Source organism: Carassius carassius, chromosome 9, assembly GCF_963082965.1.
Source record: "Carassius carassius chromosome 9, fCarCar2.1, whole genome shotgun sequence".
NCBI classification, from domain to species: Eukaryota; Metazoa; Chordata; class Actinopteri; order Cypriniformes; family Cyprinidae; genus Carassius; species Carassius carassius.
The window spans coordinates 11,038,236-11,057,095 of record NC_081763.1 but is presented as its reverse complement, the minus strand read 5'-3'; the positions used below and the strand labels follow the sequence as shown (position 1 = coordinate 11,057,095).

Here is an 18,860-nt window from a genome sequence, read left to right as displayed (position 1 = left end):
CGTTCTAGGCCTATTCTTTCCGAATGCAAAGACTGTGGGTGTCTCTAATCGAAATATTTACTTGCTATATTTTGGGGTTATATGCAAGCTATGCTATAGAAATGTACATATATGTCAGGTAACTTATTTTCGAATAGCAAGTAGGCGCCCAAGCAATGTTATGTTGTTTTTGTTGACGTTTGGGTTGGTCGTGCTCCTACTACGTCCGCTGTCGGCTCCGTAATTGTGTTAAGGTTGGATCTACAGAAAAGTTGGTTATTGTGTTACCGTAACAAGAGGGCCAAGACATTACGTGTTCCATTTAATGGAACCGCGATATGATTTCATATCTATTATGCCTGCTTTTATATCCCCCTCTTCCTCTCCCCTGAACAATTCCTTAGAGTAAATAATTAGGATTCCGGCCGTCCTCTTCGAAGATAAATGACCGACATTTGTGACGTGTTGAGACTGAGTCGATGTCCAAAAGCTGTAGCTCACATTTACGCATTCTACAACAGAAACACAAACCTCTCCTCAATATTTGCAGTTTTCTTTTCTAAATAATATAATATTAAGTGTAGGTTTAGAAATGTATAATGCAGGGAAGTACATTTTATAATCAGTATTATCTTTTCGAGAAAGACAAATTCACCGACTATTCCAATTCATTTTAACAAAGGATTTTTTTTCCCCCTTTATGAGTTAAGCTTCTACAATAATGCATTTATGATCCATGAAGCTTATGATGTTGGTTCAAAATGTTATAGCAGCTTTCAATCGCTTTTCCTTTTGTTTTTAAACAAACAAATGAAAAAAAAAACATACAGGCTACTGTTTTAGAACAATATAATAGCAGGATGATTAATTCAGATTTCAAAACCACATAAGCTATTTGTGGAAACCTTTATTATTATTATTGTTATTATTAGTATTCTTGGATAGACAGATGATAGACAGATGATAGATAGATATATACAATTATTTAAAGCAGTATTATTCATTACTTGATCAAATTAGTCATTTTTCCTTCTATCTCTTTTTTGTATTTATATTTGATTTTCGCAACGAAAACAGATAATTAAATTAAACCAATCACAAGACGCTAAACAGGGTTTATGTAAAACAGACCTTCGTTACATTGTGTCTTGTAACGAAATAAAAGACATCATTAAAATACTTATTTAGTCTAGTCATTTTAGTACATTATATACATATAAGTATTTTTTAATTCCCATCTCAGGCGTATAATTTATAACTATGGAGGAAGGACACGAAATAATGACAAAAATTGTACTGCCCACTGTGAAGTGAACTTGCAAATATAAGATAAAAACAAAAGCCACAGGGTCCTCCTAAAACACCTTACGCAATATATTGGCTTCCCCTTAGTGTTTTTAATAACATTTACTACCCAGGCGAGTGAGTGAGAATAAATTCCAGGTCCCTGTAAGTGTTTGAGTGATCGTTTTCGCCCGGTCCTCTCAGCAACCCCAGAGCCAAGCCTCGACGTCTTGAGCTTTTTAAAGGACTGGATTTGTCTATTTCGGTCCAGCGACCATTATTAATAACACCATCAGAAGCTTCCGGTGAAGCTCTCCCTATGCGTTCATAAAAGCCAGCAACAAAGTTTAAGAAACACAATGCTGGTTTGTCAGGTCTTAATGTTGCCCAAATACGTTTGTTTGAAACTGGAGAAAGCCCTCCAAAGATGGCCTTTGTGTCTGAGGCAAGAGCTCTCATATGTCTGCAGAGCTTGCCTGTATTGTCCATATTCATTTTTCTCTTTTAATACCCCTTTGTTGTCTTTTATTGTGCCTTTTCAGTCCTGTTTTAATTGCAAAAAACATATAAAACATATTAAATGTTTTTAAACAATTTTAGAAGCTCAGAATGGAACCCTAGTGACAGCAGTTATCTACTTAAAACATATATTGGCCAGTGATTTCTAGCATCTTACATTCTTTTTTTTACAATAGGAGAGTATTTATTTTATTTATTTGTTTATTTATTTCCCTAAATACTTGCATATCAGTAAGAACAATGACCACAACACGAAACATTTATTTAAGGGACATAAGCAAGATAAATCTGTAAGAATAAGTACAATTTAAATGACATGCAACAGAAACAAAAATTTGATTAAACAATTCAAATTAAATGTAGTCCTCCAGTTCTAACCCCTTATGTGTGGTTTGTTATGATGTGCAAAAGAGAGAGAGGGGGGGGGGTGATAGAGAGAGAGAGAGAGAGAGAGAGAGAGAGAGAGAGAGAGAGCATCTGCAGGCTGCGTTGTGGGAACATGCTATTCATGTCATGGCGTCTTTCAGTGCAGTAAGATGGATTTACCTCGCACCCCTCTTATTATGTGCCTCTTATAACCTTTCAGGTCAGCTTTCAAGAGGCCATTGGAAAGAGACCGTCACGTGACATCTAGTGCCAATGTTCTTCCAGAAGGTCGTCAGGACCCTGGTAGCCGGTAACTCGATTTTTGGAAATGCAGAAAACGACCTACTACGACAACTCGACACTTTTCGGAGGATACTCGTACCAGGGGGCAAATGGTTTTGGCTATGATGCCCCGGCACCAATCTTCCAGAACTCAGCACATCTTGAGGGTGACTACCAAAGGTCTGCATGCTCCCTACAGTCGCTCGGCACCAGCGCACCCCCACAGCCTCAGCATGCCAAGACGAAAGAGCTTAATGGCAGCTGCATGCGGCCCAGTCTGCCACCTGAACACCCCCCACCCCCCCAGGTTTCCCCTCCTCAGAACGCTGTAAATGTTGCTGCCTCAAGTGCCACCCAGCAGCCAGGTGGTAGCAGTGGTGGTGGGGCTGGCAGCGGGGGCACAGCCAAATCATCATCCAAGTCGTCTTCTCTGGCCACAAACCCAGCTCTCACAAAGCAAATCTTTCCTTGGATGAAGGAGTCACGTCAGAACACCAAGCAAAAAAACAGCTCCCCTAGTGCAAGCTCAGCTAACGGTGTGTTTACCAAACCACCTCTTCTCTTCTGTTCTGTTCTATTCTCTCCTCATCTCATCCTTCTTGACCAAGACAGATGTTGACATTATTAGCTTGAAATGGGATACAATGGGGGTGGGACTAAATCAGTATTTTTCAGTTTTCAGTATTTTTAGTGACTGGATATTCACTATTTCAATTTATTGTACAACCAAAATAAGTCTCAGAATTGTGATGATTATATGATTATAGACTCTGAATATCTCAGACTGTAAAACCATCAGAAAAAAGTAAAATAAAATTGTACACAGATTATTGTTCGGATTTTAGATAGCAGCAATGCCACATCACTTGTCATACATGATTATTGTTTCCAGATAACAGAAGATTTATCCCACAACCCTCTGAATCTGCATGTAGAGGTTTCTATCGTCTTAATCCTTCCTGTAAACCATTCAAAAGACAAACCATGTAGCAAACACTGTTGCCTAGTACACAGTATGAATCTGGCCCTGGGCTTTAGTTGTAATGTGATTTACATACACAAGGTCAATGTTAGGGCATGTGTCTCTTAATAAATGCCAAAGTTATGAAGTGTTGACAACCAATATCAGGGGGATAAGTTTTTCATGGCCAGCTTTATTAGTGGGAACGATGCATTCAATTTCCGTGTGGAGTAATTATGTTTTATTTCATTCTCACCCCAGCGGAGAGCAGCGGTGGTGAGAAAAGCCCTCCGGGTTCTGCAGCTTCCAAGAGAGCACGCACTGCTTACACCAGCGCTCAGCTGGTGGAGCTCGAGAAGGAGTTTCACTTCAACCGATACCTGTGCCGGCCGAGGCGCGTGGAGATGGCCAATCTGCTCAACCTTAGTGAGCGGCAGATCAAGATTTGGTTCCAGAACAGGAGGATGAAGTACAAGAAGGATCAAAAGTTGAAAGGCATTGGCTCGTCCTCAGGGGGGCCATCCCCCACAGGAAGCCCACCTCTCCCAATGCAGTCCTCAGCTGGTTTCATGAACTCTATGCACTCAATGGGCAGTTATGATGCTCCCTCCCCACCATCTTTTAACAAGCCCCATCAAAATGCATACGCCATGTCAACAGCCTATCAGAACCCAATGAAAGGTTGCCCACCCCAACAGAAGTATGGAAACACTGCACCGGATTATGACCCACACGGGCTACAGGGTAACAGTGGCACCTATGGGACACCAAACATGCAGGGTAGCCCCGTGTATGTGGGAGGTAGCTATGTTGATGCCATGCCTGCCACTGGGCCTTCTATGTATGGCCTCAATCACCTACCACACCACCAGTCGGCAAGCATGGACTACAACGGTGCCACACAGATGTCGGCGAACCAGCACCATGGACCTTGTGACCCACATCCGTCATACACGGATCTGTCTGCGCACCATCCTTCTCAGGGTAGAATCCAAGAAGCACCCAAGTTGACTCATCTGTAGCAGGTTTGGACAAAAAAATAAATAAAAAAAAACAGAAAAAAAGAAAGGAAAAATGGAAGACAAAACGAAACAGACTAACCCATGGGGCGATGCAATGGGGTTGAAAAAGATGATCCAGTGGTTTCTTGCCATGACTAGAACACCGGTTTGTGTCAATGTTGTCCTTCCGTTCATAAGCGAACACACCTGAATTTAATATCCATAGGTCTGAATACCCCTTTAAATGATACACTTCATGAAAAGTGGCTAGTTTATGCCAAGGAATAGACTGTCTAGCTGTATGACCTCATTACATCATCCTAAATGTTTGTGTATTTCTTCAGCATTATTGCTGCATTCTTCGCAATTTGGAGGGCGGTATAGTATATCTTAAATTTACTGGTGCAAGAAACCCACTGGATTGTTTTCGTCCACCACCCTTATTTCACATACCTCCTTTTTTAAACGTCTAAAAAACCAGTCGATTTTTTTTCTTTTTTTTTATTAACTTGTTCCCAAAACAGCAGTAGACTGGCAAGGTGTCTTTAGCAAGACACCGTGATCAAGATATTCATCTCTTTTAAGTCCATTTTACACTATGCTACCTGTCACTATTAATGATAAGTGAATACAATTTTGTTATGGCTTTGACACAGGGTAAAAGAGAAGAGTTGAGAATAATAGTAAATTAAAGTTCATTCCCTCGTTCACAACTCGCTGCCCCTCCCTCTTCCTCATACTCCTTCCCCAGTTCTTTATCTTTCTCAATCTTTGGGTTCGCCTACATTAGTCCAAACTAATAAGAAAGGCCCACATTTTCTCATATCTTGACTTAACGTGGAAACAGGGTATATCTGAACAAAAATGCATGTCCGGGAAACCAAGCTAGGGCGCAGACGTCTTTGTTTACGCCTAATGCGCTCTCGTCTGGACATCATTGTTGCACTTAGAGTTTACATTTAATGGGTGAGGAAGAAAAGTAAATCTTATTTTGAATCGGAAGACCTTCAATCAGCGTCTTTCGCTAAGTGTGTTCAAGTGAACATTCATAAATATATATTTATTTGTTATAGCCAGTTTAAATACTTTCTTTTTTGTATTATTTATCCCCATGTATTTATATCGATAAAAATGTACTTTTTTAGTATCTACCTGTTATAAAAAAGACGCTGTGTTCTTGTCATTGTAACAAATTAATTTTTAGTTCTTGTATTTTAGAGATATGTAGGTTTATGTTACCCTTGTATAAATAATGTTTTGACTTGTACAGGGGGCGTAAGAACGGAATCAAACCGTTCCCACATAGTCGAGATTTAGACGAATATAGCGAAACATTTTGAGAACTTCATTTGTCCTTTGTAACTACTTTTATTTCCTTGTTAAGAGTTGGTTGTTGAACAATTCTTTAATAAAATGTTATGTTATTCATTTCCACTCTAAAAGTTCATGAGTTTACTCAAACGAATATACTGACAAAGACTGAAGGGGTGGGGGTGGGGGATCTCCGAGGCCTGTGAAAGAGCCCTGGAGGCCGAGCCTGCAATGGTCACGTGAAGGGAGTCCAATAAAATCGTCGAACACTCATAACTGGTTATGGAATTAAAACAAAGGATTACAAATAATCCCAAGTTTAAAGAAGAAAAGTACAGATAACTAAACATATTTTGCTTGTTGGATCTTGATCGATTATTGAACCAAAAGAAAAAACACACACACACACACACACACACAAAAAAACATAGCCTACGCTCTGTGCTCATTTATTTAGCGACATATTTGATTTCAAGCATGTCCAGGCTTTAGACTAATGTAGACAATGGAATTAGGAACCGCGTGAATACAAAATAAATGAATAAAATATTACAACAGTGACAATTTCCGTGGCATGCACAAAAACCCAACGCGGCGATAAGCGGTTTGCGATCACCTGATTTCTCAAAATTGATTAAACGTTTTATACTATTACAGACATTATTTAGATATACTACCTTAATATGTCTAAATATCTCATAAAAACACATCAACGCTTTTATCAGAATAAAAAATGGCATAAGAAGCAAGCTCTTGTATATTAAATAAATACACAGAAAATAGTCACATTTGGAGGTATAGCCTGTGCGAATGTAAGGTATCAAACAGTCAAATATTCTAACTTTTTCTTGCATTTTAGATAGATAGATAGAGAGATAGATAGATAGATAGATAGATAGATAGATAGATAGATAGATAGATAATCACAACATAGTAAGAAATTAATTAAAAACCGCTGTCCTCGGATGATATAAATCCCTTTAAGCATTTAAAATGGTTGTTCAATTCGTCCCAGAATGTCATCATTATTTTCCAGTGGGGAAAAAAGGATCACTTGACAATTGTTTATGCTAGTACTGTCCGAGATCGAAACATAAAAACACACAAACAATTAATAAAAAGAGAGATTATCAGTGGGTCCCAGTCCCTCGCAGTAAACTTCGTTCTGTTGTGAAGTAAGGCCTTTTAAAAGGCCTTTCCGAGGTGCCCACGGCCTACGGATTGCTTTGTATTTCCTTTAAAATTCCCAGACACCCACACAGGGTTATAGCCTTTAAGACGAGAAGAACGAGGAAAGGGAGCCATCCGAACTACTGTGAAGTCCGTTTCAGATTACAGCTGGCTGCAACACCATTTAGTTTTATCTCTAATCACATCGATGCGACTGGCCAATAGAATTTAATCCAATGCGGGAAAAAAAAATAATAAAATAAAATAAATAAATAAAAAATAAATTAAAAAAAATCCACAAATCTATGAGTGAATAATGGGGGTTTTCTTTGTTGTGATCTTCGAGGAAAAAGGCGAATTCTTGAGGGTGGCTGCTGTCAAGCGCTTTGCCGGTGAAAAGATTGATCACCCTTGCTGCCTCTCTACTCCTGCTCTAAAAATATCTACCCCCTTTTCCCATTCGTTTTCAAATTGGACGCTTAAACTAAACTTGCTAAGTTTTTCATTAACTTACATTATATTGTTGCTTTTTTCGTCCAATGTGCAATAGAATTTCAAGTCAACATAAGCAATTTCCATTCGTAAACGCGACCTCAGGATGAACTTTTGGTTGTTGTCACAGTCAACAAATGTTTCATACACACACATTGCTAACAACTATTTTTTCGTGAGGTTTTATACGTCCCATGTACACAAATAAGCACACTATTTATGAAAACATTATTTGACAATTATCTTACTTGCAAACTTACAGTCTTTAATGTCCCAGTTTTCAGCAATTCTTCAGAGGCTGTGAAACAATAAGAAAATAATGATAATTAAAGGTTAACCCCCCAAAAAAATTATTTGTAGCCTATCGTAATGGCTGGAAATGGCTACTCGGTAAATGTGGCAGACGATCTCACCATCACTCTTGTACATCCTTATTTATGTGCTTGATAAAAAAAATATTTCTAGAACTACATCTCTTGTCTGTTAGTCTTGTAAAAACTTTTAAGATTAATGACCCTTGATTGTAAATACTCAAGAAGCCATATTGTGGATGTGCTTATCAGGCAAGGCCTGTGAACTACATCACCGGTAGTTCTGAATTTGGATTGTTATTGTCTAACATAAGAGGCCCGCGCTTTACCCCTCACTACAAAACAGTAGCCTACTGTCCGAACACATGGCAGCCGAGGGCATTTTTTTTATTATCATTTCGTTCATATTATAATATAGGCTACTGAATTACAATATCCAGTAGTATTTTTTTTTTTACCAATTCAGACAAATATTGCTTTCTTTTGCCACCAGGCCTCGAATTTCGATTGGCTGAGATGAGTCATGTGACCAGGAATTGGCTGCAATTTCTCCCATAGTCTTCAGTTTAGTAGACCCTGGTCCCCATACGCTAGTAATATCACCAATATACACAATTATTAAAGCCCGCAAATGCCGTCATAGCAGGAACGCAAAATAAATCCTAGTTTTTTGGATGTTATTTTTTGCGTATGTTGGTGTCGCTGGACGCCCTTTTTGCCCAGGCGAAGCGATGAATTTTGAATTTGAGAGGGAGATTGGGTTCATCAACAGCCAGCCTTCCCTTGCAGAGTGCCTGACGTCTTTCCCCGCTGTCCTGGAGTCATTTCAAACTTCATCAATCAAGGACTCGACAGCAATTCCACCTCCTTTCGAGCACACCATCCCTAGTCTGAGTCCCTGCACAGGCAACCAGGCGCGACCGAGGAGCCAAAAGCGAACTTCCTCCAATGGCCTCCAGCTCCGGACACAAACAACACCGCCGACACAGCACCAGCAAGGCCCGGTGCCGCTGTCGGGCTGCGCGCCCCTGGCTCACGAGTTCCCATGGATGAAGGAGAAAAAATCTTCGAAGAAGTGCCCCAAGCCCGGAGCCACTGCTGCTGCTGCTGCTGCTGCAGTAGCAGCCTCCCCATCTCAGGCATCCTCCGGATACACAATCGCTGGACTGGAGTCCCCGACAGGTACGTTTATCAACGCATTTGTTGTGCATTTTGGACATTTCCCGATAATGATTCGTGACTCGATATGAAGTCAATGTAGCTAAATCTCTAAAGAATTTAATTGTCTGTTGTTATTATAACCTTATTATTACAGTTTGATTTCAAATGCTTCGAATTTTTACGCCATTAAAAAAAGCCCTTTTGAAATTGTTCTTTGTCCTATTTGTATGTGATGGACGGCATAACCTTGCTTTGGATATACTTGTATTCGAGCTCTGTATCTAGGGATAATATTTAGGGATAATTGTGTAATTTCATCTCATGTTTATATGTCAAGCACCATTAAGCATGCATGATTGTTGTGCAATCATATATATATATTTAAAATCCCGTTCCAGTAATGTCTTTAAAAAATAAATAAAAAAGCACCCCTCCCCCATTTCTCATCAAAACTATGCACATTCTGAAAGATTACGTTGGCATCCTGCAGATAGTAGATCTTGATCTATAATAACGATTTAATCGCAATTGATGTCAGCTGAGGCTCGATATTTATTCATAACCTTGTTTCATGGCTTGGGGAGCCATTTTGGATATAAGCCTATGTATTGTGAAAGCTGTGGAACGCTACAAAATATGGGGCTTGTACACCACGCTGGTCTATTACCACAAGACATGCCTAACCATTTGCAGTCGACAAGCCCAAACCACAGGGCTGTTCTGCACTGGGGTTTTATTGTCATCTGGACAGTTTCTCTTTTGTATAGGACTTATTTCTGTCTTGATTCTTGCAGAGGCTCAAGGTGGACTGGATAACGGCAGCGGTTCACGGAGGCTGAGGACCGCATACACCAACACGCAGCTACTTGAACTGGAGAAGGAGTTTCACTTTAACAAATACCTCTGCCGGCCCCGGCGCGTTGAAATAGCAGCACTTTTGGATCTAACCGAGCGCCAAGTCAAAGTGTGGTTTCAGAATCGACGCATGAAACACAAAAGACAAACTACGCACCACCGGGACGGGCAAGAGGGCGAGCCCGGCGGTTCCGAGCTCCTGGAGGGAACCGACGATGCTTCACCGTATTCGAGCCAATCACTGGAAGTATCTGGCTCTGGTTCAGCAACAACCTCCGAGAGTGAGACGTGCACGACAACTGCCTCCTACACGAACAGTGCGGACAAAAGCCAGCCCACGCCTGAAGAGGGCCAGGCGAACCAGTCGGAGCCTGCATCTGTTTCTGACACAGCGGTTCACTCCCCCCCGTATTCAACGCCTACTACAGATAACCCCGGCACAATGGCTGAGGGCCGAGCGACTGGGCCGGAGCATGCGTTCACAGAGCCGCAGGATGCCACCTCTCTACCCGATTTGAATTTCTTTTCGACTGACTCCTGCCTACAGATCTCGGACGCTTTATCGCCGAGTTTGCAGAGCTCACTGGACAGTCCCGTTGACTTCTCCGAAGAAGATTTTGACTTGTTTACGAGCACCCTTTGTACTATAGATTTGCAGCATTTACAGTTCTGAACAATTATGACATCAAAATGCATACAAGAACAATCGAACTCTATCTTATTGCAGTGTCACGAATGCTTTTCGACCGCAACATTCCCATAATAAGACATTTATAAAAGTGAAAAGAGATCTACCTAAACAGTTAAAAAAATGGTATGAAACAACGCCTAAAAGGAAATAAATTGTCCTTTATTTTGAAAATACGATGATGTAATCTTTTTTGAATACACATCGGGATGGCCCCTGTCGAAGTTTCAGGTATTTTATTGCCTTTTAATTCTCGGATCTTAGTTCATGTCGACTAACAGATGAATGGTTGCGGACTTTTTCAGTGAAACTCAATCATTGGAATCTCAGGAATTGTGTCAGGCATAAGGGTAGTTGAACTGCTTTTAAGAATTCTCCCGAGGCGGGCGTTGTCCCTACTGAATAATTTTAGAACTGGTTTATTTATTGAGATTCTTTAATAGTAAATTTCAAATTTATTTATTGTACGTTATTTTCATAGTTGAAATAAAAAAAAATAATACATGGTGAAGCGAGTGTGATTTGATTCTGTAAGCTTTAATGACTTATTTCCTTAAGAAGGTTTAATATTTTAATATAGCTAGATAAATCGAGACAATAATTTTAATAATTTGCTCTTTCTCCTTGGTATTGAAGTATTGTGGTGAAACTACACAATTCAGTCCGCAGGTAAAGTTAATGTTTGAGGAACATTATAAAGAGTATATGCAAAGTTTATTCTTATAATACTAATTATTATTATTATTATGCTGCTATCATTATATTGTGATGAATGATATTCTATGTTTTTAATACTCGTACAAGAAAGAGGTGGGAACTGCATGCGTTCAGGAAACAAATAATAAGCAAGTAAACGAGTACAAATTCAAAATACATTTTTAAAATAAGCAATAAATCAACGAACCTTTTTAAACAATGCAGTACGAACAGAGGCTATCATGAATTTTTTGAAAGAATGAATACATTCTTTACAAAATCGTCTGTGTTCGATGACATTACAGGTAGCCTACAAGGCAGCAGCACGGATAATATTTATTTTAGATGGATGTTTAAACGAGCATGAAAAAAAGTATCGGGCTAATCTGCAGGAGGGTCAAGCTTGACTGGGCTGTGGGCTCCCATGGCTGCACGCGCCCTGATGCAAAATGGCGCTCGAAACACAATGAAGGATATGAACAATAAAGCGGCATCCATTATAGATAGTTTAGACTGCAGCTGCGAGCGGGATGCTCCGATCTGACTCGTTATTATTAAAAAAATAAATAAAAATCAATTTAGACAGAGTTAAAACAACGATCCTTTTATAATAATAATTATTATTTTTTTTAAATATCTTGTAAATATTAGACAACTTATGTAATTGCTGGATCTGAGCCTTTATGGAGGAGAAAATCTTACAATGACATGGTGGTTAAAACTACTAGTAGCCTACTATAACTAATAATAGCAATAATTATTATTTTCACATCCCTACTTTAAATTAATATCAGACTGTAATAGTAATACAATAAAACACTTTATATGGTACAAATTATTTTTGCCTAAATAATGTTTTTGTTGTTCCTATTTGTCTTTGACCCAGAGAGAATGTAGGCCTAGATAATGTTTCCATCACCCAGGCCAGACTTCTGTTATCTCTCTGTTATGAGAATGAAGCAGCAAGTAAAACAACATTTGAAATATTTGAATAGGTCTTTGCTTGGTTTACAGGAGCAGTGCCAGTAAATTACCCCTGCATACGTTGAACAGGTGCTCTGCTCATATTTCTAAAAAGGTGGATCTGGTCACAGTAGCACTATGGCTGCTAGGAGTTTAATGCTATATGTTTACAAGAGCCACACACTGAATTCATACACTCACCTGCATTCATCAGAACTAAGCACAATTGAATGATATCCAATCTCAATCAAAAGCTTAAGTTTGCTGTTGTATTAAGTGTGAAATACATGGATGAATAAAATGACAGATGTCTCTTGTGCTGCTGAATAGAAAGGCGTGTGATTTTGGCCAGCTGGCTGGCATCTATCCCTAAATTCCAGTGTCCATTTCAAGTCATCAAGTTATATTTCCAGTATTTAGTTTTGGTTTAAGTCCTGGTTTGGGATTTCTTAACTTCCTGATGCAAGCATATACAGCACTTGTTCACACTCTCATTTCAGACATCTGCTATACTGCTGTTTAATTCACCTGAGACATGTGAGAGAGATTTACATATCAACATTACATATCTCCAAACATGATAAACAACATCTTCCCTGCCCCGAGGACCCACAAGTTTGGCAAATATTAACACTCTAGTGGTGATTTTTCCCCCCATTAGCCTGATAATTTGAGGTGTGGCTGGGCCAAGTTTTATCTCAGTCCTCAGCTTTGCTTGGTGGCCTGTCAGCTCGTATTTATCAGTACAGCTCTCTTTCTGTTTATATATTTTGCAGAGCGCAGTACTTTGGGACAGCGAAATCTAAAATAAGGAGAGGTGTGGTGGCATAGGGATTTTCTCACATGAGAAAATGGGCCAATGTTTACAGTGGTGCATCCTGGGTAATGTTATGCCTGAAGCAGTGGTGGGACAAGCCAAGATTGAAGTGGAAATGTCTACTGCCCTATTTCAGTCAAACCACCATGAAGGCTCATTTTAATCACTGAAGTGCTAGGAAACCAAAGTACTTTGTCATTGGACAACAACAATAACAATGGTAAGAGCAAAACATTATCTTAGCTTATTTTAGAATGGCCCTATAAGACTTTACGGTTAGCAGTGTCAACACATAGTATTGGATTATGAGCTCTGTAAACAGCTCCCTTTGTAATAACTCTTGTAATCATTTGTTTAGCAAAAACTCTTTGTTCATAAAAGCCTGTGACTACAGAGCTACTGGTCATATGCTTATCAAATGAAGCATTATAGCATACGTGGATCAAAACGGTAACTGACAATTAAGAAAGAAGCCTAAAGATGTTAATGCAACAACACCACTTAGATGCACCACTTTGTGCTCTGAAAACAGAGTGATTACAATGCCAGCTGAAACCTCTCCTGTGAAATTTCATAACGTGAAACATTTCATAGCTTGTGCAATTCAATTTGCAGAACATGTTCAGCATGTACCCTTAGCATATTTTACAGAAAAACAAGACACATCAGTTTCACATTAAGCCTCTATTTTTCAAACATTAAGAAAGTTTATATACACTGAAATAGATATAAAAAAGAGTTCAGGATATTTTCACATATATGGACATTTCAAATGCATTTAGATCTGAAAATCATTATATAACTTTTGATAAAGTCATCATAAAGAGATATTATAAAGTTTTGGTCTCTCTATGAAATCTTTTCTATGTAAACAATGCTGACAAAGAGTAAAAGGAAACTGCATGTAGAAAACTAGAAAAACTGAAAACAAAGCCTTTGTGGCAAGTTTATGAATGTACACACAAACCTAATTATAGCATTAGCCATTTAGCTATCTGCTAATTACTGCAACTCTCTAAAGGAAACAAAATAGGCGGGGAGCTGACAATGGCAGGTATATAAAGGGATGGCCAAAGAACAAGTCAACAATACAATAATATCAATTATAATCCAAAAACTCAATAATTTACATGATCATATGATCACATCATTGCTCACACACACTGTTTTGACAGCGCTGAACCTGGAAGAGACAGTTCAACTCATAAATGAAAATTTATTTCCACTAAAGTTGTTCCAAGCCTGTATGAATTTCTTTCCTCTGATGAACACAAAATAAGATATTTTGAAGAAAGTGTGTAATCAAAAAAGGTATGGTCCCCAATGACTTCTATAGTATTTTTTTCTTTTTTCCATAATATGGAAGTCAATGGGGACCAACAACTGTTTGGTTACCCACATTCTTCAAAATATCTTTTTTTTGTGCTCAGCAGGAAAAAAAAACAATACCGGTTTGGAACCATTTTAGTATTGATCACAGAACATTCATTGATGAGTGAACCATTCCTTTAAGTAAAACTGCTGATTAAACCTGCTGATTAATGTTTGGGTAAATTAGTGCCTAATTCATATGAATTTAATTTCATTCACATATTTTTGTAAGACCTGCTTACCCTCTGCACTGATGCTTAGGTTTAAGGGTGGATCTTCATGCTTACTCTCTCTAAAAAAAATTATGTTTTCATATTAATCCAATTGTAAGAATTCATACAAAATCACTACCTAGTAAATAGTTTTCTTATGAAATCGGAAGCAAAAAATTATAACTTCAGGCCGAGCTAGAATAGTCTGTGATAGACATGGCTTGCAGCATTCATTGCTTTTCACCGTTTACACAATGAAAATAAAAGTAATCCCTTGGTATGTTAACATTAGCAGTATGCCAAGAAAGCTCACTGCAAGTATGGTATACGTTTCAAAATGTTTTCTAAAGACAGCGACAGCTGGTGATGCACAAAGAATGGGGCAGCCTGTATATTGGCTCAAGACCTTGCATGTCTTTCTGCACCAATTGAAAAAAAAAACACCCTGTTGAATATAAAATGGCTTTTGACTCTGATATGCTTGCAAGGTTTTAATATGGGAGAACTCTTTTGGCCTCTGATTTTTGTTGAATCAAGTTCATTGATGTTAGTTCACCTGAATTGTTAATGAACAGAACTCTTAATTTGATTAAAAAGACTAAAATGATAAGTTTCCTTGGAATCTAAAAGTAAAAAAAACACGAGAAGGAATAAAGTCCCTGGGTGTAAAAATGACAAAAGAATTTGGAGAGCAGCATGATATATCAGAATCAGAAACAGGTGAAATTATGAGCTTTTGCATGCTTGAAGCAGACCCTTCACAGCTGTCCATATCTTCTCAGAGGGTGAGGGGGCATTCACTAACACTTGTACAGTATCTAACAGCAACACATTTTACCCTTAACCCTGCCAACAAGAGAATGTGCTGACAATACTTTGGAGCAATCATGCTCTGTTCTGCTTCTATAGTAGACAAGATGACAGCTTCAAGTCACCCAAAAACGTAATGTATCCACTGACATTCCATTGCAGGCTTGAAGAGCAAAGCAGGTGTGTAGCCTACTACATGGTATCAGTCTTTGCACTGATTTACATTAAGCCTAATAGCTGTCCATTGATTTTTGTACATAGGATCTTAGGTTTAACTGTATATGAATGCAGGGTTTCCCATACATTGGTTTATTTGTGGAGGTCTGCCACAATATCAACACTGACTGCCAGGGCCGTAGCTGGGGTTAGCGGGGCAGGTTGTGCCAGTGGGCCCTGTAAAAATGAAATTTTTTTTTGTTCTATTTATTCATTTGTGCTATTTACACAATGTTTAATTTTTTTCAAGTTTGTATGTGTCCAGGTACAGACACTGAATAATCAAATGTAAAATAGCACTGCACAGTATTCACTGTAAAAATTACATTTACAGTCAAACCAAAATTCATTCAGACACCTTCAACATTTCACACATTATCACAGTTTATTTGCTATAGTTTAGAAATTGGTAATAAAATATGACAAGAACTCAAGAGTTAAACTGTGTCAGGACAAATTAATCTTGATAATGTCAGATAACTTTGATAGAAAAGATGGATAACAATCAATCAAAATTAAAGAATCTGCTAGTATGACAATATTTACACAACTATCAATACTTTGTTGACCAATTACCAAGCAATGCTTAATTTTGTTTAGTCTGTGGTGTGAAAAGTCCATATTAGCAAATTAAAGAAAAAAGGGGGAATTTTTTTTTTTAAACACAACAGGGACAGATCAAAGTGTCTAAATAACTTTTGGTGTTTTTTTTACTGGTTGTCCACTGTATGAAGAATTTTTGGGTATAATATAATAACAGGTTATTTTATATCAATGTATTTTTGAAGGGAACCGATTGTCTTCAGAAAAGTGTTGATGTTATTTTCATTTAATCTTTCATTTAATGACTGATAAAAGTAGCCTAGTGTAGGGCTGCTTTGATTACAGCTGTTACCAGGGAAAGGACTATTTCTGCCGGTCTTAAAGCGCCTCCTGCTGGCAGAGAATAAATTTGCATTTTCAGTAAGCCTGGCTGCTGTTTTATATTTACATTATATACTTAAATTTCCTCCCGAGAAGTGCCACCACACATAGAGTGTAACACCGTGTCTACACTAGACGTGACAGTTGTCACACCGCGCCGCACCTGGTGTAGACAGCATCACTGATTATAATGAGTTCTATAGTATTTTAGTATTTTGTCGCGCAGCTCGCGTCCAGTGCAAGTCTGCTTGAAACACTGGAATGTACAAAGAAAATGGAAAATATTTTGTCTTGCAGCTGGTGACTGTTGTTAAAACAAGTTTACAACTAAATTTAAATTCTCCTATAGTATGACAAATGATTATGAAAATATAAATAAAGTCCTTGTAAAATCTATTTGCTTTGTCTATTAATATAGCTAAAAAAAACTGCACTTTATATACATATGTATATTTTCATAATGGGAAATAAGATTTTTTTTTTTAAAGAAATATTTTGCAACATTATAAATGTCTTTACTGTCACTTTTGATCAACTGAATGCATCCTTGCTGAATTAAAGTATTTATTTATTTTAAAAAGTAGTGTATCATGGTTTCCTCAGAAATATTAAGCAGCTTAATTGTTTTCAACACTGATAAAATAAATGTTTCTTAAGCATCAAATCATCAAATTAGAATGATTTCTGAAGAATCATGTGACACTGAAGACTGGAGTAATTATGCTGACAATTTAGCGTTGCCATCACAGAAATAAATATATTCTCAAAATATATTCAAATAGAAAATAGTTATTTTAAATGATAATAACACTTCACAATATTACTGTTTTTACAAAATTTGGGGCCAAATGCAGGCCTGGTAAACTAGATCCCTTGTGAAGACCTCGTCAACTAGATGACCTTCGGGACAAGACCACAGGAACCAGACAAGTCCTCTGCACAATCTGACCTGTGTTTCAGCCTGGAATTAAACCATTCCATGCTAGTTTTGTCTTGCCAGAGGAGAACTGGCTCTGTTTCTTTCTTTATTTCTGTCAACGATGGAGTTTTGCTTTCTTGCCACTGTCGCCTTTGGTCTGCTTAGTTAATTTCTGCAGATATTGTTGCCTTGATTGCATTGAAAGAGAGCTGAACTGGATGATAACATCACTGAATCATCCATGAATTGACTTTAACTGAAAAATTTGCTTTGTTATTGTCCTCTTGCATTATTGACAAACTATTTTCATGTCTGTAAAGCTGCTTAAACATAATCTATATTGCATAAAGTGCTATATAAATAAAAGTGAATTGACTATATTTATAGTAAGTCTCTGCAAAACCTTTTTATTTTTTTAGCTTCGGCTAAAAAAAATTAATGCAATTTTCAGTCTCTTCTAAAAAGTAGGAGATGGAATATCCAATCAGAGATTGCCTATCATATTTCATGGCTTTCTGTGCAGACAGCCAACCAATAGAGTAAAGAGGTAATGAACAACATATACAATGTCAAGCTTGGAATAGAAGCAGAGTGCTTTAGCCCACAGTGAATACAGTGAATACTCACTTATCATATTTAGCTGACTACAACATGTAAAATTCATAATTTTCTTTGCCTCAATGAGTCACTGCAAATGTCCCAATCACACAAAGTAAATAGTTGAACTTGAAGGCGTTTTATTGACATTATACAAATACGATGGTTTGTAATCTGTAGTGATGCAATAATAAGCATATATCAATCATGCAGAATGAGAGATAAGGGCTCTGTATATTTTTTTTTATTATATCAAAAATCCATTAATCAGGGCAACAGCCGCTGAGTAAGCAGCATTACCCTCAGGCCACTCCATGAAGTCATACATTGTGCATATTTACAATCTTGCAAATTGTTTGTGTATGTGTGCACACCAAACTCAAAATCAAACATATCAGTAGTGGTGGTAAGTTATCTAATTTTCTGTATTAATCATGTAAGTTGTTAACTGTAAATGGACACCAAATAGACCAATTCATCTTATAGCAGCATAATTGGTGACTATGTGTGATGAAGAGGCATACATTTACCTAATGTGTGACTTATCAGTAGCTTAAACAGTCAAACTCAAGCTTTAGGTACTGTGAACTACAAAATCAGTTGACCCAGTACAATCCATCTAGATACATACTTGACCCTTCTCAGCTGTCAAGAAACCTTGCCTGTGATGCAAAATTTTAAGCAAGATAACAAAATATCAAATACAGATTCTGGGACAGTGCATATTACATCTCTCCATTAACGATCAGCATGCCAACAAGACTTCTATGACTTTTCATACTATAATTTTGTAAAATAAAACTGAAAAACAATATTTTTACCTTCTCTATTTTTTTAAGTAAAAAAAAAAATCCTCATACTGAGTAGAACAGAGGTCTTTAATGTAATAATGGATGTTGAATGTTACTCTAAATGTCTGTAACCCCATGAAATGGCATGAAACTTTAAACCAGTG

The 18,860-nt window shown here is 37.8% G+C and overlaps 2 protein-coding genes across 9 annotated transcripts in view; both read left to right on the top strand.

Annotated features, from left to right (window-relative positions):
• The window catches only part of LOC132148927 (homeobox protein Hox-B3a-like), a 49,515-nt gene extending 45,060 nt beyond the window's left edge, over positions 1-4,455 (top strand). For all 8 annotated transcript variants that reach the window (XM_059557728.1, XM_059557727.1, XM_059557731.1 and 5 more), the window contains 2 exons: positions 2,369-2,966; positions 3,653-4,455. In XM_059557728.1, coding sequence (XP_059413711.1) covers positions 2,477-2,966; positions 3,653-4,413 — 1,251 coding nt within the window. In that variant the 5' untranslated portion in view covers positions 2,369-2,476 and the 3' untranslated portion in view covers positions 4,414-4,455. The remainder of the gene's footprint in view (positions 1-2,368; positions 2,967-3,652) is intronic.
• Positions 4,456-7,579: 3,124 nt separating this feature from the next.
• On the top strand, positions 7,580-10,880 carry LOC132148926 (homeobox protein Hox-B2a-like). Its single transcript, XM_059557726.1, has 2 exons — positions 7,580-8,858; positions 9,632-10,880. The coding sequence occupies exons 1-2, from the start codon at positions 8,351-8,353 to the stop codon at positions 10,363-10,365; spliced, it is 1,242 nt and encodes a 413-aa protein (XP_059413709.1). The 5' UTR covers positions 7,580-8,350; the 3' UTR covers positions 10,366-10,880.
• The last annotated feature ends 7,980 nt before the right edge of the window (positions 10,881-18,860 follow it).